At 44.9% G+C, this 22,358-nt stretch overlaps 1 protein-coding gene across 5 annotated transcripts in view; it reads right to left on the bottom strand.

Moving 5' to 3' along the window:
* Positions 1–22,358, bottom strand: part of LHFPL3 (LHFPL tetraspan subfamily member 3) — a 613,796-nt gene that overhangs the window by 65,414 nt on the left and 526,024 nt on the right. For 2 of the 5 annotated variants that reach the window (XM_043463009.1, XM_043463013.1), the window contains one exon: positions 16,818–16,865. The exons of the other annotated variants lie outside the window; for them this stretch is intronic. In XM_043463009.1, the coding sequence (XP_043318944.1) occupies positions 16,849–16,865 (17 nt within the window). In that variant the 3' untranslated portion in view covers positions 16,818–16,848. Of the gene's footprint in view, positions 1–16,817; positions 16,866–22,358 lie in introns of those variants that run through there. 5 annotated transcript variants of the gene reach the window in all.

Raw genomic sequence — 22,358 nt, 5'->3', positions numbered from 1 at the left:
CAGAGTGAGGTTAATATTTTGAACATTCTAATAATAAAAAGAATTAGAGAAATGAGATTAGAGCAGCTGCCAGCTATGGATGACATTTCTTGGGAGTCCTATCACATTTCTGGGGTTACCTTCTGTTCACCCCAACATCAGTTGTCTCATCAGTGAGAAGACCACATGGACCAGTTTCCATTAGGGATCTCCGAGTTTACAAAAGAACTCATTCTTCCCTCCTCTGCCATCTCCCCTACAAAAACCCTGTCAGACTTTACCGTGATATTCTGAGAAGACCAAGACTAGCTTTGTAAGATGAATGCAGTTCAAAGTCTTGCCAAGGGCCATGTCTCCCATTCTGATATCTCCCACTCTATGAAGGCAGTTTGCTCTAAATACTGGAATCCCCTTGGAAATATGCAGGAGAATAAAAAAAAAAGTGTGTGTGTGTGAATGAATAAGCACATTCATATATTGTTAAAAATCAGAATTTAAAAAACTAACAAACTGGTTTCAGGTTTTTCTTTTCCTTAATAGGATCAGCTGCCACTGTTTTTCTTTGAAAATAATCTTAGTAACAACATGTTTACTTGACACGTGATCCTTTTGGGAAGATGAGCTGAAGACTAAATAAACCTGACAGAAATATTCATGTACACATGCATAAACACACACACACTCCTATTTTCTCTTTGTTTGCAAAGTTTAAAGCAGCCCAGTGCTTCAACCTGCACTGGCTATTAAAAGGACACCCTCATCAAGTATTTGGGTGGCAGGGGACCTCGGCCATTGAGGCTGACTCTCAGTCCAGTGCTATTGCTTGCTCCCACCCCACACTGATCAGAGAACTGGGGCCTCTCAGGACTGGGTACATCCACACTGCCCATACAGTGCCTCCTGGCCTCACTCTTTGGTGAGAAAAAGATGTCCCAGTTGAGATCCTTTCCTCCTCTTTGGAGGGTTTTTGAAGACACATCTTTTATACAGGAAGGTGTGGGGATGGCCAAGTCCTCCAGAAGCCCAGGTTCTAAGTTCCAGTTTGGATACATCTCAAGTTGGCCATCCAGGAGGAAGTCAGAGTCCTTAAGGAAACTGCCCTGAGGTTCTTTCCTCGATACACAAACTGGGCCGTCAGTCTTTGGTGAAGTTTCTGCTGTCTCAGGACCCCTGCTCTTGGACTGGTAGAATTTTCCACTTGGGCTTTTCCACCTAGCTGAAAATTTCATGAAGTCATTTCTTGGACCTGGGACAGTGCCTACAATGACATTAGCATTTAGCATTTTACCATTTATTTTGCTTTTGCCATGAGTGAGGCAGGCTCTGGGCTAAGAGCCTTCATACATTTTCGCCTGTAACCCTTGCCCCATGAGACATGTATCAATATTCCCATTTCACCGGCGTGCAAGCAGGCTTACAGAAGGGAAGCAGCTTGATTGTGGTCACTGGGTTAGTAAGTGGTCCCGCTAGGATCTGCACATCGTCTGTGTGATACTAAACACCATACTGTTAGCTACTAGTGGTTGTCGCTTCTCGGATTCAGGGCTGTTTCCTGCACAGAACATTTGCATACAGGGTGACCCAAAATGTTTGTCGACAGAGTGAAGGAGAAAAACTAAGTTTTACACTGCAAACTTTATGCCAGGCAATGATCTGGGCACTTCATGAACATACACACCCAAACAATTCCAAGAGGCAAGTATCATTAACGTCCCCGTTTTACAGATGGACAAGGGAGGCGTGGAGAGGTAATGTAACTTGTCCAAAGTCCTATGGCGAGCAGGTGGTGGACCTGGGATGTTATCGTGGGCAGTTTGACTGGTCCAGAGCCTGTGATCCTGAACATGACACACACTCCCGACTCCTGAATGAGCGTCAGCACATCCAAAAAGTGGCCACGAGGCTTTTATTCTGGTGGTGTAAGGGAGGGTTATTCCGGATGGGGAAGCTATTCTTGGAAGCTAACCTGGCCCCTGTAGGCCTGCTCAGCTACTACCCCTGCTGCTTTCCAGGAGCATCTGGTACTTAATGGCTTTCCTGTCTATTGCTCCTTGGCATGTAGTATGTGATTTGGTACATTTTAAGTGAATAATCAGCTAAATGCAATCTCCTCCACACATTTCTTGACTGTGCAAGAAATTAGCTAAGAGGGAAAAAAGGAAATTGAGAAATAATTTTAGAGATGAGAAGGAAAGGACCAAAGCTGACAGGAAAGATAAAGAAGAGATTGTGAGAAAAATAGTAGGACCTAAATTAAAAATAACACTAAGTTAAAATGGAGTTTCGTTTTGTTTTTCCTCCCAGAAAAACACATGTGTCCGCATCAGGGAGGAGACCTGCTCAGCAAAACATGAGAAACTTCCTCTCTAGGGCTGCCTGTGAACTGTGAATGACTGATCCCAGTTTTATGGAGTTCAGTGCCTGATTCCCGCAGAGATTAAGTGGAATGAGGAGCATGGCCGAAGGAAGAGGAAATGGGCTTCCTAATCAGAGAAAACTGGGTTCAAATCCTGACCCAGCCAGTGACTCACAGTTTGAGCTTGAGCCAGTAACATGATGTCTCTGGGCCTGTGTTATCACCTCTCCAACAAGGATAATAAACCTCACCTATCCCATAGGGTTAGGTTAGAACTAAATGATGACAATTGAAGGAAAGTGCCTGGCATGCAGCAGTTATTCAGTAAAACTGTCATCTGCCTTTTCCACTGCACCCTGACATTCTGACTACAAGCTGCCCCAAGGCAGCCCAGAGTTTCTGCCACACAGACCTCAACTGAAGGAGCTGATATAAGAGCAAAGATCCTGAAAACACAGTGCTTGCATTTTAGACAGTCTTTGATGTCACTGAAGCAAATGCAGAGGTGGTAACTGTGCTGCTTTATTTGTAATTGGTTAGTGACCACACCTTTTAGTAGACGTGCTTTGAAAATGGAGGCAGGGGAGTCAATTTCATTTGGCCAGAATGGAATTCAATACACTCATAAAAATAAATCGAAATGTTTCCAACTAGAAGATCAACCTTCTGCTCATCATTTGCATTATTCACTTCATAGGATTTTTGAGAGGAAGAGAGAGAAGTTAAATGGAGGTCAAGGAAAACGAGGAAAACATGATCTGGAATCAATAAGGCAAAGCCATTTCTATTCTTATTTCTTTTCAGGGCAGATTAGGGGCTCCAATTAGAGAAATCCATTAAGCCAAATATGAAGGGCAATTAGAGCATTATCCAACTCTGCATAAATGGGCTTTGCTGTCCACCTCTGAGGCAGTGAAGGTTGTTTGCAGACTCTCAGATGCTCTTCAGCATCTTCCCACATATGCTGTCCTGGGATTGGGCTACCAAACAGCTGGGCTCCTCTCCCAGCTCTGACACTGGCAGCTGCTCACGTGTGTGTGTATGTGTGTGTGTGTGTGAGAGAGAGAGAGAGAGAGAGAGACAGTTTGCCTCTGATCCTCCCTGGATGAGTGTACTCTGGCTATACCTACTTCCAGGTTGACCACGGGGAGGTGTGGATAAAGCGCCTTGAAAAGCTGGCCCTGGGGTGCTGCAAGTACAGATCCATGACCAGCTTTGAGCTTTGCAGGAGGCAGTCAGATCTGGCACCCACTTAGGGACCTGGAACCCAGGGCAAGACCGGCAGCTCATACACAGACAGGTAGACCTGCCCTTCTCCAAATCACTGAGGCCAGCACATCAAACCTTCTGTTGCCTGGAGGTGAATGACAGTGTGATCCTGTGCCTGAGGTCAGAGAAAGCTGGGTTCCAATGCAGCCCTATCAGTGTGTAATGAGAACTCTGCTTACTGATGCCAAGAAGCTCAGAATCAAATCTGATGCTCAGCTGCAGCAACTAGAGTAACTTTTTTTTTTTTTTTTTTCATTTTTTTTTTTTTTTTTAGAGTAACTTTTATGATCAGCATATTTGAATTGGTTCCATTCCTTGCTTCTGAGTTTCCTCTTTTAATAATATATGTATCTTTTATTATATATATATCCTTTATTATAAGTAATATATAGACATATATGTGCATACACTTTATTATAAGTGGAGTCAGATCCTTTTTTGGAGATGTAATTTTCTGCCCAATAGAAGTGGCTGGGTGATGATAACGTTTAAGATTCATTGAACTTCCCTGGTGGTCCAGTGGTTAAAGAATCTGCCTGCCAATGCAGGGGACATGGGTTCTATCCCTGCTCTGGGAAGATCCCACATGCCTCAGAGCAACTAAGCCCATGCGTCACAAGTACTGAGCCCGTGCTTTAGGGCCCGCGAACTGCAACTACTGAGCTGGTGAGCCACAGCCCTAGCCCGAGTGCCTAGAGCCTGTGCTCAAGAAGAGAAGCCACTGTAATGAAAAACCCAAGCATTGTAACGAGGAGAAACCTCCACTTCCCGCAACGAGAAAGCCTTGGAGCAGCAATGAAGACCCAGCACAGACAAAAATACATACACTTAAAAGCAAGATTCATTAATTAACTCAAAGAGTTCATCCTCGAATAATCTTTTTTAGCATCTATCTCTTTGGGGTATCTCACAAGCCTAATAAATCTGGGTTATAGCCTTAGACCCTCTGTGGTCTTTGAAGTTGTTTAACCTCTAGTCTCAGTATAAAAATCACTGCCCCATTTACTGAATGAAGTGCTACAGGGATCAGATAAACTAATGAATTCCTTTGAATTGAGGCTTTTTTGAAAAGTACAAGAGTGGTTCAGCCATTCTCAATGTACAAATAATTGTTGCTTGATGAGGAAAATGCAACTAGGAGGAGTGAGCAAGAAGATGAAGGTGTATTACACACTTTGCTTGATATTTTCTGGTGGCTCCTCTGGATCCCTTCTCCACCCAGCCCTACATCTTAGGAGGCTGATCCCCTTCGACTGTGTTAATCCCCTGTTTTGCCCTCTTAGCTGCAGCCAATAGGAAACACTGGCAGGAGGTCAGAAGAGAGAGCAGTTAGGGGATTTTTTTTTTCTCGTAAGGGCCATAGGTTTGTGGTAGCATCCTTCTACTGAAAGCCACAGCTCCTGGGAGAAGCCCTCTCCCACAGCCAGCTGCCAAAACATGTCTCTCCAGCTTTTTGTAACCACTCTCTACGTAAAGGCTCCCTCTGCTGGTAACCTGGGAACACTCTATGTTCTTTAGTCCTCCCCACATCTTTGTAAATAGTTGCTTTAATAAACTCTGCTAATTACTCTGATGGAGGGCATCTGTTTCCTTTTGGAATCTGGTTGTGTCCCCTCAGAGGCACAGCCATCACAAAACTTCCTTAGGGTAGATATCATTGCTCATTTTATAGATGAGAAAAAGACACGGTTAAATAAATTTCCCAAGGTCCCGTGAACTGTAACCTATAGAGCTAAGTATCAAACCTTTGTCTTACGTCCTTTCTATCCATCTCATGTTCTCTTCTATGGGTAAAGTGTTTTATTTTTTGATACTTTATTAGGACCTATAGAATAATGCTCAATGACAGTTTGTGGTGAAGACATCTTGTCCTTTACCTTAAAGGGAGGACTTCCAGAGTTTCACAGTTAAGGATGATGTTTGCCATTGATTGATTTGTAGTGGATACCCTATATACAGGGTCACAACAAAGTTGTCCTGTATTCCAAGTTTTCCAAACTTTAAACTTTTCTTAGATCACTTAATACTTTCTTTTTCTGTGACTACAAGAATGAATGTTGGCTTTTCAACTTTAATGTGATAATATGATGAGTTTAGTTCTGGGCAGGTGCAGATCATCAAAGATTTTGGTGATGGAAGAGATGTGAAGAAAGGAAGCTGGAATTTCCATCTCCATATCCACTGAGCTTGGAAACTTCCCCTAATCACCTCCCCAGAAAGTCTTTCCAAGCTCTGCTGTTAAGAGAGTGGAGAGTTTCTCATCGGCCTGGGAGGAACCAGTCTCCTGTGGTGCCTCCTCTGGGCACTATATAACATGGAGCTACAAAAACCTGTCCAATCTCTCTTCCTCTGGAGAGCCCTTAGGACATGGCCAGAGGACCTGTCTCAGGTACTTTCATCATCTCAGTTGTTCTTTCTGAACGCCCAATGAGTGTTCTCCAGGCTTGCTTTAAATGTGGTGTCTAGAGCTGAAACCAGCACTGCAGGCCTGGTTCAAATACTGTTAAATGGAGGACACTCCCTTCCTTGCTCTAGACATTTTATCTTTTACAGCCTGAGATTCCATCAACTTTTTTTTTTCACAGTATTGTTGCCCAGTGGCCCTGCCACTTAACTAAATCCCCTTGGTTTTCCTCCATATAGCTCTTGACTTATGACTTCTCTGACTGTGTGGTTGGATGGTGAGAACTATGGTCAGGTCCTTATATTGACCTTTGTTGAATTTCATGCTATTAGAGCCAACATGTCAAAATCTTTTGGAGCCATATACTGTTATTCATCAATATGACATCCCACACAGCTTTGTTGCCTGATACTTACAGCTGTCAAAATCATAGAGGCAAAGATTAGAATGGTGGTTCCCAGGGGCTGGGGGCAGGGGAGAGGGAATAGGGAGTTAAAAGAAAAAGAATTCAGGAGGAAGAGGAATCTCTGGGATAGAAATAGGATGGATTCAGTGGTGAGGGGATAAAAAGTGTGTCAATAAAGATCTGAGATAGACAGGAGGGGACCTGAAGTTGTTATTGGATGAGTATCATGCCAGCAGAGGGGCTGGTGGGGTCCACCGAGGGTGGAGGTGTATTTTGAACCTGAGCAAAGGGGAAGCAGTTTGGAGTCATTTCTGGAAGGGAAACGTGAAGGACCAACAGGGAACAGATGAAGGAGGTCCCCATGGGTGATGGATGAGTGCTCAGGGGTGGTTAGTCTTGGGTCTTTCTCCAGCAATGCTTGGCTACCTAGGAACAGAGGTGGGGAAAGCAGACGGGGTGTTGGTGGTGATCCTGAATGCAGGGTTCTCAATGTGGGGGAAGAAGCTTGGGGTGCTGACAAGGTCTGAGGAGGGCAAGGCAAGACACCCTCTCTGTCTACAGTTCAGTTTAGAAGGAGGAGTCTCTGGATGCAGCTTTGCTTTCAGGAACCAAATTGTGAGGGGTGGCTGGGAGGCTTGTGAATTGTAGTTTGCTGTAAGATCTGAGCCTGCCCCAGGTCAGGGACTTGAGCCCCGAGGGCTGCTTTGCCCCCAGGAAGCCCCCACAGGAACACCTGTGATGTAAGAGGAGTGAGAAAAAGTCTTACAGATTGGTTTGGGTGGTTTGGGGTGAAAAACATCTGCAAGGCTTATTTTCAGGGCAAGTCTAAAGGGTCTTCAAGATACTTTCACAGTTTTCCTATTGACAGTGAGACATTCTGGTTTGTATTCAGCCTTCACAGCAGGCTGGGACATGGCTAGAATTTACCAACTTATTTTAAGTAGATTTTAACTGCCACAGAAGCTGCTGCACAGTAATGATTGCAAACCACATGCACCATTTCTTTCCTGCAGAACCTTCAGTCAGAAAATCTCCCTGCTGTTCTCAGGCATAGCTTCGCTCTTTGTTTTTAGGGATGACAATGAGGGGGCCAGTTTTGGGAGCCAAGTAAATTTTTATCAGTATTCAGGAAGGAGGAAAATGATGGACTTTAACACACTGAAAGATGTAAAAATTACATTTATCTTTGCATGACAAAGAGGCTTCAGTTCCAAATTTACTGCCCCCAGGAGCAGTTTTGCTTGAGTAAGAACAGCTAAACTGGCAATTATTCTGACATCACACTAATGCTAGGGAGCTGGGAGCTCCGTCTCTTGAGAGAATTTTAGAAAGGCAAGCCACGCAGCTCAATGGGCTCAAAGCTGCTCAAGGAAGTTGGAGGTTCTGAGTTTTAACTCTGGACTTTCTATATGATTCAACATTTTGGTAACTGGGACCTTCTTGACAAACAATGATTCATTTTGTGTCCCCAGAACCTGGCAGGCTCTGGTGCTTCATGGGTTTAATACACAAAAAATCACCATTGGAATAGAAACTAGGGGGCTACATGGTGGTACACACTTCACAGCATCACCTCCTAGTTTCTGGGTTATTAGGAAAAGGAAAATAACCACGATGGTTGGAGTAGTGGTGAATAAGAGCCTGTGTTCTGGAAGTAGACTGTTGAGAGTGAATCCATGTTCAACTGTCGACTCGTCAGACAGCTCCACTGAGCTATCTTCATCTGTAAAGTAGGACAATATCTTCGTGCCTACTTCACAGATGATTTTGAGGAAGAAATGAGATAATACAAGCAAAGCCTCTAGCATATGGCAAAATCGCAACGATGCAAAGGAGTGGGAGTCTTTTAGCCATTATTATGGTTACATTTTTCTCTAATCCTACTAAAGATTGACTTCTCAATCCTGTCTTGCACCCTGAGGTTTTCCTAAGTACACCAAACATGCAGGATGTCCCTGTTGAGAGAGAAGGCACGAGGCTCAGTTAACTCACAGAAGCCAGCACCGTGCCCAAGTCACAGTACTTCCTCAGTTGGTGCTTACTGAGAGAATGAATGTTGAAAGAAAACTGCTCTTGACGTCTGGGAACCACAGTGAGTTGCTCAGTTGTGTTCAAAACTCTTTGTGACCCCATGGACTGCAGTCTGCCAGGCTCCTCCATCCATGGGATTCTCCAGGCAAGAATACTGAAGTGGCTTGCCATTTCCTTCTCCGGGGATCTTCGCGATCCGGTGATCGAACCTGGGTCTCCCACATTGTAGGCAGACTCTTTACCATCTGAGCCACCAGGGAAGTCTCCTAGTTAACTAAAAAATGCCCAAAGAATCAGAATTGGGAGATCTGTGCAGAATGCAGGCCATAGGATTTTAAATCAATTCCCCCAGTGGTTCTGACACAACACTTTAGGGCAGCCTAAAGGCCTCCACTGAGAAACTCCAGGGGACACTTAAAAATGCGATTTGTGCCAATGTTCTTCTACCTTTAGGTTTCCTTCTTTCTTCAGTGTGTGAAAGAGTGAAAGGACTGAAATCACCTGCAGTCACATATTGGGCTGGGAAGGTCTGAGCCCAAGCAAATTCTGGGGCTCAGAACTTGAGCCCTAGAAGTTGGGTGGTACACGCATGGACATGCTTAAAGGGTTTGCCACAAAGAGGCAGAGTTATGTGGACATCCTCTACGTCTGGAAAACCCCCAGAAGGGCCATTCTTTCGATTGTTAAGCTAGAAGCCTATCTGTTCCTCAGTCTGACATTTCAGGACTACCGAATTTTCCACTTCAGAATTAAAGGAAGAAATACTCTGTAATGCCATTATAAATAATTCAAAATCCAAGAGGGCTTATGACCTGCAGTCACACTCCAAGTCCAGGAAGGATGTGTTTAGATCAGCAATATATATATATATATATATATATATATATATATATATATATTACTAGGAAATAAATGCTAGGCTCATCAGTCTGTAGGGGAGACATGTCTGTGTATTTCTATGATTTGTCTAAGGAATTACACTTTGCCAGAGTCTGGCTACTACTTGTCACCTCCAGTTGAGGTCACCAGTCTGTTCTATTACCACACGGTGCTACAAGGCACCACTCTGCCTTCCCCACTAATCTCTCGTTGTAGATGTTGCCTTGAACTGGTCTTAAGATTCAATTATTAATCAGAATTAATTTAACAGGCTGTTGATGCCAGGAATGAAATTTTTTAAATTTGCAAAGCTGGGATAAGCTGATCAAGGAGAATGGTATGATTTCACAGGAAATACATTAAGCTTCCTATGACTGCCTAAAGAGCTTACCAGGGTTCATGGGAATGCAGAGAAAGGTGTGTTTGGGTGGATAGTTACTGGTCCACAGAGAGTAATTAGGAGGAATTTGTAAACATAGAAGGCCTCAGTTTAGCCAAAATTTTCTTAACTTGTAAGGATCACAATGCTACTACACTCTTAAAAAAACCTTATTTAAAATGTAGCGCCACAAATTTTCCTTAGACAAATGGTACTCCGGAGATATTTTCTGCACTTAAATCTGTTTTATTTCCTTTTATCATACCAAAGTGGTGAGATGTTATAATCTTATTAATTATCTTTGAGGCACCAGACTTCAGACAGGAGGCTAATAAATGACCTAAATTATTTGCCGTATACTGGAAATACAGAGGAATCTGTGTTAAGTGTGAGAAGCTGTTTTTGAAGACATTTTCTCATCAATTAATGAACTGACCTCACCCCGGAACTCTCACACTGCCCTGTGCTTGTCTGAGGTCACCTAGGAATGTGATGGGTGCTCATCTAAATGCAAGAATCTGTTTTTTTCATTTTTATGTTTCCTCCTTTTTTCCCACCTGTAGATGAATGTTGATGAAGGCTGAAATTACTTTTAGTCAGAGAATCGGACCTCCCTATCCCCTGCTGCCAGGATTAGAATTTGCTCTGTAACATTGTGTAAGCTCTATGTGATCATGTGCAAGTCAGGAGGGACTGTGAGCTGCACCATTTGCAGACTCACTGTTAGATGAAAATTGTTCAAAAAGCAGAAAAAAGTGCCATTCAAGACATTAAAATACAAATTTTCATCATATTTTTCCCTGTGGTCATTCTCTCTTGCCTCATCATGATGTTTGTTTCCACTCTTTCTTTTTGCTTATTGCAGTAATAGACATGTAACATAAAATTTGCCACTTAACCTTTTTTTTACATTTACACATTCCATGTACATCTTAAGCAATACAGTTCAGCTGTATTAAATACATTCCCATTGTTGAGCAACCACCACTGGCCATGGTGCTTTTTACTTCATATTTAATGTCCCTCTGAGTAAATAAAAATTAAAAATTTAAACTGCATAAATTTTACCATGTGTTTTTACATCGTGCAACACCAGTTTTAAATGCAAATGTCAGAGCATTTAACTTATTTGCGCAATCACTGAAACCACACAAATATATTTTGTCCCTGGGGGGTGCCTTGAGCTGGCCAGAAAAAGTAAACACAGACAGATTCAGGAAGACTGGGACGGAAGAGAGGGTTCCCCGGGCACAGAGTGGGCTCCAGAGAGTGGCTGGGTTGGGCCTCTGGCTCGGGGACACTTCAGAGCCTCACTGGCACCCGGGAGCCCTGTCCCGTGTGCTTCCCATGCCTGACGGCTGCTGCTGCTCCCCACTCGCCGGCTGACGGACACACTGCTCCCTGGCTTGGGGAAGGCCTTGGGGTTCTCCCCTTCCCATCATGGGATACACGGGTGGGAATCTCCAGCCCTCAGCAGATGGGTGGACCACTCCCCTTGCCAAGGGTACTGCAACCTCTGCATTAGGTAAAAGGGCCAGGGTGGGCAGCAGGTTCTTCCCTCACTGAGTTGCAGCCTCCTATCCACTGTCCACCAGACACGCTGCAGAATGGCCGGTCCTGGGGCAGAGGGTGGCGGTGGTCACAGTGTGGGCACACGTGGGAAGGCTGGGCGGGGCTCAGGTCCCAGGGCGCAGACAACTGGGCTGAGAACGCACCCCCAGGGAGCTGGGGACACGGGCTGGGTGGGGGAGGAGGGGCTGGAGGCAGGGGGAAGCAGGTACCATGAACAGTCCCAAGCTCCCCTCCGCCTCTCCATTGGCTCCGGTGCACCACTGCCCCGTCAGACTTCACCAACAGGACCCGGTTTCAAGATGGGGGCTGCAGAGCATTAAGCCCTAAGCATGGGGCCCTTCTGCGCCTGGGAGCCTGTGGGACTGCACTGGCCATGCCCTCACAGTGCCCTGGGTACAGAAGCAGGAACAAGGAAGCAACAGGAGGCTCTGCGCTGCCCACCTGCGAGGCCGGCCCCACCCATCCCAACTAGCAAATGGGGTCCTTCCTGACCCAGGAACAGCCCTGGGAAGAGTAGTCTATCCTCTGGACAAAAGCTTTCTCATCTCTTTACGACTGCCCTGTTTTCAGCATTTCCCCCTTTTCTTCTTCCTCTTGTTTCCTGCAGACTTAAGCCTGGTGCTTTTACCAGACCCCAGGGCTGGGGACAGAGTGGGTTGCACTCCTTCTGAACACAGAGTTGAAAATTTGACACTGTTCGTGGCTTCTTTTTGAATTTTCCTTTGCTGCTTTTCCCATCCTTGCTTCCCTGCTGTCTCCCTCTGTCTGAGCAAGGGGAGACGGGAGATCTGTCTTTTAATTATGTTTTACAGTAAATTAAGGTGACATTCCCTGCCTGGCAGGATGCCTGTGGTTTCAGCAGTTAATGCTGGTGAGGTTCTTGCGGCTCCTGTGGTGGGGTAGGGGAGCTGCTTATAAGGACTATGGGAGGCCCAACAAGAAGAGCAGAGGGGAGAAAAAGCTGGAGAAATACACAGAAGCACAGAGAACACAGGAAAGGAAGCATGGGGAAATGGGTGAGGGAAGAAGATGGAAGGAAAGTGTCAACAAAGGAAGGGAGGAAAGGAGGAGGAGGGAAGGAAGAAAGGGAGTGAGCATTTTTGCCTGCTTTACCCACGTGGTTTTAAAGACTAGAGGCTTGACCTGGTAAAGATGCTGCCCCCAAGCAGACATACTCGTGCACACAAGCCTCTTGACAAGGACCGAGAGTCCTGGGTGGAGACAAGGAATGTCAGTACCAGATCTCTCTCTCTGTTCCTGTCAGATTCTTGAAAATGTGAGTGCGTAGGAGTCCTGAAATGTGCTTAAGAGTCTTCTCAGAGCACAGCTCAGTGAATTAGCACCCCATGAAGGTGTGGGTGCTTGGCAGAGAACTGGGGGGGGTGTGTTTAAATGGGAATGTCCAATGGGATAGAAGAATGCTGGCAATCCCCCTCCCCCCCCCCCGCCCGCCCCAGATCTCCCAGTAGAGCTGTGATGAGAAGACCTGGGATTTTTCATTCATAAGAATCTTCACAACAAATGAACTCTATTTTTCCAGAGTGATCAATGCAGGTGCCATATAAGCCAACTGCACTCATAACCTCAAGTCTTGAAAATTCTTTCCTCCTAACAGTAATATAATGAACCAATGTCTTGGGCCTCACTGAGAAAGTACTACTAAATCTCGAATTGTTCAAGAAGGGAAAAGAAAAGGGCAACTTGCTATCTGATGAACTTATAGCCAAGATGGCACACAGCTTCTTGGTTGAGTCTGACATACCACCCAGAAAGGAAGCATGGGGAAATCCAGACTCACAAGGATCTGCAGGACTCCTGCTCTTCTTGTCCCCTCAGTAACTACTGTTTCTTTCTAGAGGAAGGGCTCATGTTGAATTATGATACAGACCCACTGAGATCTTCCTCACAGCTGTAGCAACACCTCATTTGCCAAGGGAGACCTCCGTCAAAGACCTGGAGTATCTGATACGTTTACCAAGGTTTCTCTCACAACTGGGGAAATACGAGAACACTCTTTATCTCTCATTCAAGAGAGGAAGCTAATCCATGCTGGCGAAGGTGGCCCTGTTCTTTTAAGAACAGACTTCCTCAAAACAGTGATGTGTGGATCGCTCCCATCAGAATTATATGGAATGATGGCTTATGAATCATCTTTCTGCATCCTCACTGCAGAACTATGAAATCCCTGTGGGTGAGGGGTCAGCATCCACATTTAAGTAAGCTGAGAGTTTGCCATCACTTATATACTGATGTTTGTGAATCACTACTTGGAGCAGGGGCCTCAAACCAGGGCGAGTCTCACTGTCACCTGGAAGCCTGAAAGATACAGGTGGCTAGACCCCACTCACAGAGTTTCTGATTCAGTAGGTCTGGGGTGGGGCCTAAGCAACCACATTTCTAACAAGTTTCTGGGTGATGCTGACGCTGCTGGTCTGGGGACCACACTTTGAAAACCATTGGGTTAGAACAATTAAAACAATCTAGCCTTGTGTCAGTCAGGTGTAACCTACTTACTGTTCCCGGGAAGCCCTGAGGAACAATGTGGGAGGCGGTGGCGGGCTGGTGTTCTGTCCCTTTTGGAGCTGAATGTCCGGGGAAACAGTACAGGGTCCCCTGACCCCGAAGTCAGGGGGGTCAACACTAGGACCCCGGGGGACAAACGTGGGTTAGTACATATGCCTCTTAGATGGCCAGACCTCTGGCTGGCTCTTCAGACTCTTGGGAACTCAGTTTGGTTTCAGGTAACAGTGGGGTTAGGGTATTGTCTTAGGGCAAGTCTTGAAGAGTCCGGCAGATCCCAGAACTAAGCTGGAATAACCAGAGGCAGATGATACGGCAAAGTCATCATCACCATGGTAGCAGCCATCTGGGTATGTTCCCACACCGGCAGGCCACCGAGCACCAAAGACTGTGTTTTGGGGCTTTCCACAGCGTCTGACTTCCTCCCCTCCCACCATGTTCTCCTGTAGTTACCAGTAAGGCCACTAGAGGGCTCAGCAGGACAATTATTATTCCGAAGGGCCAGGAAGGAGCTGGAAGAGGCCTGAAATTCCAAAAGCTGCTCCCTCCCATTGTCAAGGTCTACTGGCATTTTTCAATCTTATGTGAAGTGCCACGCGAATGTAGCTTTAAGAATCCTTTAGAGCGACCCTTCCAGCCAGGTTTGCTGCCTACAAAGCCCCTACTCCACCAAAATGCTGGAGCTGAAATTCTGTCCCAGTAGTACTTTTCAAGGTCACAGCTCTTTGCAGTTCTCCATTTTGTCCAGCAGCATTAAGAACCTAAGACACGCACAGGAAGTTATCCACTTCTGTATTTCGACCTCCCTGTCCCGTTCTTCCCATCCAACTCTAAATCAGCATCAGATACAGGGAAGACGGCTGCAGACCTGATGCACTATCTTGGAAATAATTGTGTGTTAATCCAGACTGGATCTATGGAAACCAAAATGGGCCAAATGATAAATCAGTGATGATCCTTTGCTTTTTAAAAAAGATTCATCATAAAATGCCTTGGATTTATCATGGAAAAAGAAATCTCTATTAACATGACATGGCACATTTGGTTAATCTCTGTATTTCTAATTTTACATAAACAAGGAGTGTTATCTCAAAACTCTTCTGGAAGTTTGCACACGTGGGTCTCTACACTTGCCTTAAGTGGCTTTCAGATTATGTTCGGACTGCGTCAGTGACTTCCCTGGCCCCCTTAGTTCATTAAGCAATACACTAAAAGGAGAAAATTGACTTAATTCAGCTACTGAGTGTCCTTAAGTTCCAGAGCTCTAATCACCGGTGTCTTGGAAAGAAGTGGATACCAGCCAGATAACCTCAGACTGTAGAAATCAGCATAACCGGGATAACTAAACCTGGGGTCAGCCACGTCCACCTATGACGTGGTAGGTCTGTGTGGGGAGGGCAGGCTATTTGCCTTTCTCCTGCGCCTTGTCCCTCCTGCCCTCATCGTTCCTCACTTAATGACAGAGACTCACAGGGCTCCTGCTCCTCTGGGCTGTCTCTTTGCACATAGCCCAACTATAACTTTCTCCATAATCCTACTGTGAGAAATGAATACTGCTGGGAGGAAGCTGCATGGAAACAGCTGAGTTAGAAGCAAACCTATCATTTACTTTTTGAAACTGGCTGTGGTCAAACTCATTTTATAGATGAGGAGCCCAAGGTCCAGAGGGGCAGTGTAACTCTCCCAAGTTCATCCAGACATGTAGTGGCAGAGCCAGGATTGGGACCTAGAGTCCTTTCTTGGGATGAAATCAGAGTGACTCCTTCACTTCATTCATTTCCTGGTTGTGTACAGGGTTCTCTCCCAAAGAGAAATGAGCTGGGGGCAGGACATTGATAGGTGCTGTGATGGAAAGAGAACTGAGTTGCAATACAGGCTCTGCCCCATTTGGCCAGGTTGCTTTCCCTCAGTCATCTGTGAATTAAGGGTTCTGGAGTGAAGAATCCATCTCTAAGGACCCTTAAGCTCCACAATTCTTTGTGTGTCTAAATGATGGGTAGGGCTCCCAACACTGCAGGGGGAGTAAGTGCTTGGTCACATCTCATGAAAGTCCCTGCAATTTCCAATCTGGTCATCACAGCAAGTAACTTGTTAAGTTTCTTCCTACCCAATTCCCTTTCGACACACATTTGAAACTTCAGGGAGACCAAGAACAGGAAGTTCCAACCCGGAAGTCACAGTCAGGTGGGGAGGCTGTACCGGAAGTCAGGACTCTGTGTCAGGCGCAGATTCCTTCTCCCCAACTTACTTATTCAGTAAATCTATTTTATCACATTGAATTCACTCAAAGTAGAAATACGGTTTATGTAGATTCAAGGAACACCAAAAGGGAATGTGTGCACATGCGTGTGTGTGTACAATGAAAGGCCAATATAACCCATACATGGCTTAAACACTATTCTCCTTTCTCATTCATAATCGCATGTTTGTTCAACATATGTATATGTGTCCACCATATACACAGGTACAGAGAAAACAGTAAAGAAATGAGGAGATTTCCACTTTTCTCCATAGCTCATTTTAACCCTGCCGCATGGTATTTATTTTCACATGGCATTCACACCTGTGAAGACTCACAGAGCAATTATCTGTTTAGGCTGGTGGCCCCAGAAGAACACTGCACAGCAAAGATGCTCTGGTGACCACAGCCTGCATGAGGAGCCTACACACGTTTTCACTCTGTGGAGTAGAATGCTGCCGTGAGAATGTGGTCACATGCCCAGAATCCTAAAAGCTGACAATATGAGGGCTCATTGTCAGAGAACAATAACCAAACGCTTTCTCCAGGCGTCCCCAGCTCCTTCCCAGGGAGGTGCCAGGCTGACAGCGGCAGTTCTCTGGGGATTGTAGGAGAGAGAAATACAAATACAGAATCAGGAGCAAAGACAGGCGCTCTATGGCTTAAAAGTGACGGTTCATGCGGCCCCACTGCCAAGCGGCGGAAGCGGGAATCAGAACAGCAGAGGAATCATGCGGGGATGGTAGGCAGAAGCGCACGAAACACAGCCATGCTCACACTTACATGGCGTAGTCTCACACTACCTTAATGTGCTTTAAGCATTTCCATCATCTGAGAGTTTAGGAGGGAAAAACAGAATGGTTAATGGTACAATAAATTAAGAGCTCGCACTTTTATTTTTAAAGGTTAAAAATAACAGTGTCATTCCTGGCCATTCCATTCCGAGTGTGAAGAGAGACACATGTGATTCATAGTGGTGAGATATACAGTTCTGAGAGCCAGAGTTTAGTTTCATATCTTGGTTTTGCCACTTGCAGCTGTGTGACTCCATGCCTCAGTTTCCTCATCTGTAAAATGGGTCTAACAGTAACACTTACCTCATAAGTCTGTGGTGAGGATGGAATAAATTAACACATGTGAAATACCTAAACAGTTCTATTCAATGCTAAACATCATTTAAGTATTAGTTATCACTGTTGTTCTTTTGATCTTTGGCTCCCTCAGGCAATACCACCCAGATTAGATTAATACCACTCAGATTAAAACTTTGCAGACAGCTAATGACTCAGTAAGAATTTTAGATGCTCAATAAGAAAAACAAAGAAATAAAAAACACTTAGGTGGAATAAAAGAGACAAAGTTAGAAATGCAGAGGTTGAGCAATAGTTTATATGTTATTATAATTCTTTGAGGGCATCATTTCAAATTCCAAAGCAATTCAGAGTTGCTTTTTAAGAAAGATAAATGAAAATCAATGGCACACACACAGATTGATTAGAGCCCTGAGGCCTGGTTCACGGTGGACAATCCCAGGCTATGTACACATCACCAGGTGTTACCCTGCAGACTGCTGGCATTTTATAGGCTTTACCTTGCTTCTGCCCCGTGCCTCACGCAATAAGTGACCAGTGCTAGGACAGGGGTGGGCCATGAGTACCAAGTCAAACAGAAGGACACACATCTCCCCTCTATTCTTTTCCAGATCCATTCTGTCAGCTTTGACCTCACTTGGCAGGATACTGTGGTCAAGGAAAGTATGAGACCTTAGCCTGAAAGGAACCTGCAAGTAGAGAGCTCTGAGGAGGATTACACTGCCCTCACTGATTACACTGTGTCCCTGAGTGGGCAGAACTAGTGTCCTGCTAGTTCTTTACCTGCTTCCACAGTGAATTCCCTACTTCACATCCATCTCCTAGTGCTGCATCTGCTTACAGAGACAGGTCTTATTTAAAAACATGGCAGATGGCCAAGAGGCACATGAAAAGATGCGAGAAACACAAATCAAAACTACAATGAGGTATCACCTCACACCAGTCAGAATGGTCATCATCAAAGAGTCTACAAACAATAAATGCTGGAGAGGGGATGGAGAAGAGGGAGAGCTTCTACACTGATGCTGGGAATGTAAACTGGTAAGAGCCACTATGGAGACAATGTGGAGGTTCCTTTAAAAACTAAAAATAGAGCTACCATATGATCCTGCAGTCCCACTCCTGGGTATATATCTGGAGTAAAACATGGTTTAAAAGGATCCATGCAGTCTTATGTTCACAGCGGTGCTGTTTGCAGTAGCCAAGACATGGAAGCAACCTAAACGTCTACTGACAGATAAAATGGATAAAGAAGATATGGTACATGTACACAGTGGAATACTACTCAGCCATTAAAAAGAATGAAATAATGCCATCTGCAGCAACATGGAGGACCTGGAGATGATCATACTAAGTGAAATCAGACAGTGAAAGACAAGTATCATATGATATCACTTACATGCAGAATCTTAAAAAATGATACAAATTTATTTACAAAATAGAAACAGATTCACAGACTTAGAGAACAAACGTATGATTATCAGTGGGGGATGGGTGGGAGGGGAGGGTTAGACTGAGAGTTTGGGATTGACAGGTACACATCGCTATCTTTAAAACAGACAGGACTTCCCAGGTGGTCCAGTGGTTAAGAATCCACCTGCCAATGCAGGGGGTATATGTTCAATCCCTGGTCTGGGACGAGTCCACATGGTGTGAGCCAACTAAGTCCATGCAGCACAACTAGTGAGCGGGAGCTCTGGAGTCCGTGAGTCGTAACCACTGAGCCCGAGCACCGCAACCACTGAGCCCGTGTGCCCTAGAGCCTGAGCTCTGCCACAGGAGAAACCACTGCAGTGAGAAGCCCGCGCACCACAGCTAGAGAGTAGTCTTTGCTTGCCGCAACTGGAGAAAGTCCATGCTAAGCAAAGAAGATCCAGTGCAACCAAATTAATTAATTTAAAAATAGAATAAAATAGATAACCAACAAGGGCCTACTATCTAGCAGAGGGAACTCTAGTCAATATCCTGTAATAACCTAAAAGGGAAAAGAACTTGAGAAAGAATAGATACATGTGTACGTATAACTGAATCACTCTGCTGTACGCCTGAAATGTAACCTTTTTATTTTAGGACCATCTTAACTTAATACAACATTCTCAATTTATACTATGAAATAAAAATTAAAAAAAATAAAAAAACATGTGGCATTCCATGAACCCAGAGTAATGGCTGCCCTGTCCTTCTGACCCAGGGATACCTGATTCCTTCCCCTCTGACACCTCACATCTCCTGCTTCCCATTTCACCCTCTCCTGATTTCTCTTGTCTGATAGTTCCCTGACTATGTCACTTCTGATTCATCACCGGTCTGAGAAGGTCTCCAGGGTGGAAGCTGGAGGCCTCTCCCCCATCACTCTAAGTTCCCTCACACCCTTTCTCACTTCTTCAAAGGCAGGAAGGATTGTGTTGGCATTCACTGGGATGTGAGCATTTGGATGAAGCAATGTGATTCTTTAAAGCTGGAACATTCAGCACTAAAAACATCATTTCAAATGAAAAATTAAAAGCAACAGTGAAATCTTCAGCTGCTCAAACACAGAAGAGAAGGATGACAAGGAAGATGCCAGGGACTGTTCAGTACCCTGGCTTAACTGACCTTTGGCAGCAAGGGTGGGTCATAGGCTGCCTGGGCAGGAAGCATACTCACCCCTGGAACACAGACCCCATCATGGTTCTCGACTTCCACAGGAGTGCATTCTCCCACCATGCACTGTGTGGTGTGTGTGAGGTGTGTGTATATGTGTCCAACCACAGACCGCTGTGCTCTGAGAAGGCCTCTGCTCTGATGGTATTCTCTGGTGTAAATATAACCCCAGCTGCCCTCTGGGCTGTAGGCTCCTAAAGGCTGGGCCTGGGTTATTTCTCAGGCAGCCTCTCTTACTCTGTCAAGCACATCAGACCCCCACTGCAGGGGCGTGTCAGGGTTGCTGGTGACTGCAGTTTCATTTGTCTGGCAGGGAAGCTAGCTTCTTAAAGACATACTCTCAGATCTTTCCCAATCACAGGTACTGCTTCAAGGACACAGAATACAGAGCCTGGGCTCCGGAACACAGAGAGGCACCCTGATGTGTCCAACTCCTCTTTGAAGGGATGCTACGTACGTCACATGGAATGTTGCTCTGGCAAAATTACAAATGGGAGAATGAGGCAGCGAATATTTAGGGGAGCAGAGGGGTTTCTAACCAGAAAAAGCAGGTCTAATGAAATGATACTTGCAGCAATGGAGACATTTAAATAGAATTATTAAGCAATTAGCCAAATTATAACTAGAATGGGAACTACATGATGATTTTAAAAGGAACCATTTGAAATAAGTCACTCTTTTGCCTTGGAGGGCTTTCATTCCATGCTGACCAGAAGGGCGTTATTTTAACAGAAGAGACAGAGGCAGTCACATTTTTCTTGCCGATGGGACAGCAATGCCATGAATCTCAGAGGATCAGCGATCCCATCAGACCGTGGGACCACATCTGGAGGGCTGGAGTCCTTGGTGCAGGGCAGACAGCTGTGGCGTTGTCATTCTACATGGGGTGAAGTTTAGGGAAGAGTTCAACTGCAGTGACTTCTAAATTCTGCTCTGGATCCCACGACCCAGTGCTTGCCTCCCAAGGTACAAGAGGTATTTCCAGGTATAAGTTTTCAGGCTAAGTTTCAGTGGGTGGCCAACGTAAGAAAAGGTCAACAGAATGGGTTCTATTACTGGCTGAGGAGCTGATGCCAGAGTAATCTTTAGAGTATTTTGATGCTCTGTGCTGTGTCTTGGCTGCACAGATCTCAAGGGAAACCTCTTCTCGATCCCTCTGAACTCTAAGAATTATTCCACAGATGACAGGTATGCTATTCCAATCATGGCTGAGGCAATGGGGCATACTTTATGTGCGTCCTTCCGTAAGAGTGGGAGAGGACTTCTTAGAGGAAAGGAATTGCGTTACCTCTACCAAAAGGCAGCAGTGGCTTGGTGGTTCCATGTCCATGTGTGGCCAGCGTGCTTTCTCTTTGCTCTAGATGCACACAGACCTTCTGTACCATCACTGCTCGTACGCGGCACCTCTGTTCTGAGAGCTCACTAAATATGTGTCACTGTCAGAGTGGAAGATCAACCAGCAGGCTGAGAGTCCACTCATTAAGCAATTTTAATATTTATAATACTCAAAACATAAAAGCAGACATAGTTTGTGTGTTTCCATTTGATTTACTCACACTTGAATGAATATCTGTCTCATTCACTGGAAACTTTACAGAAACCAGCCCAAATGTCCCTTTGAGTATTTCTTTTGTATCTGGGTGATTTACACTGAGTCTTTGGAGTTTGGGTTCTATAGTTTAATTTCCCACTTCCTAGGTAGTAGCAGATAATAGATGGAAGGCTGAGTGTTGACTGATTTTTTTTTCCCCTTCAGATGCATCACCTCCTGACCCTTTGGTGCTCTGTGGTGGAGTGTAACAATGAAAAGAACAGAAATGAAAGAGAGTCCCAGTAAAAGGCATTTTCAGCTGAGAGGCCTTTCATAGAAGACACATGAGATGACACTGCAATTTATTGTGAGTATCAAAGAAATCTAGGCTGGATGTGACCTTGGTAATTAATTATCCAGCCCTCGGCTTAATTTTTCAGATGAGGAAACGAAAGCTCAGAGAGGACAAGTGAAAGCCAATTGGGAGAGTCAGGGTTAGAGGCAGAGCCCCTGACTAGTGATCCAGGACCACCCTACCCACCACACTGTTTCCCATTTGCAATAGAAGAGTACAAAGATATCCATCAGGGAATATATTAGGAAGATTATGTCCAGCTTGCCTTCTGAGTTTGGAACGATTTAACCTCTTCACAAGAAAGCTAAGGGCAAAGTTAGAAAACTGCTTTAACTCCTCCAACAAAATACAAATCAAAAGGTTTGTGTGGTCTGCCACTAGGCCACTGATCCCCAAATTTGAATAAACTATGGACTTCTTTTTTTTTTTTTTTAGTGTATATATATATATATATATATATTTTTTTTTTAGTTGGAGGCTAATTACTTCACAACATTTCAGTGGGTTTTGTCATACATTGATATGAATCAGCCATAGATTTACACATATTCCCCATCCCGATCCCCCCTCCTACCTCCCTCTTTACCCGATCCCTCTGGGTCTTCCCAGTGCACCAGGCCCGAGCACTTGTCTCATGCATCCCACCTGGGCTGGTGATCTGTTTCACCATAGATAGTATACATGCTGTTCTTTTGAAATATCCC

This window comes from Cervus canadensis, chromosome 3 (assembly GCF_019320065.1).
Source record: "Cervus canadensis isolate Bull #8, Minnesota chromosome 3, ASM1932006v1, whole genome shotgun sequence".
Taxonomy (NCBI): domain Eukaryota; kingdom Metazoa; phylum Chordata; class Mammalia; order Artiodactyla; family Cervidae; genus Cervus; species Cervus canadensis.
The sequence above is the reverse complement of the archived record's forward strand: the minus strand, read 5'-3'. Positions and strand labels throughout refer to the sequence as shown.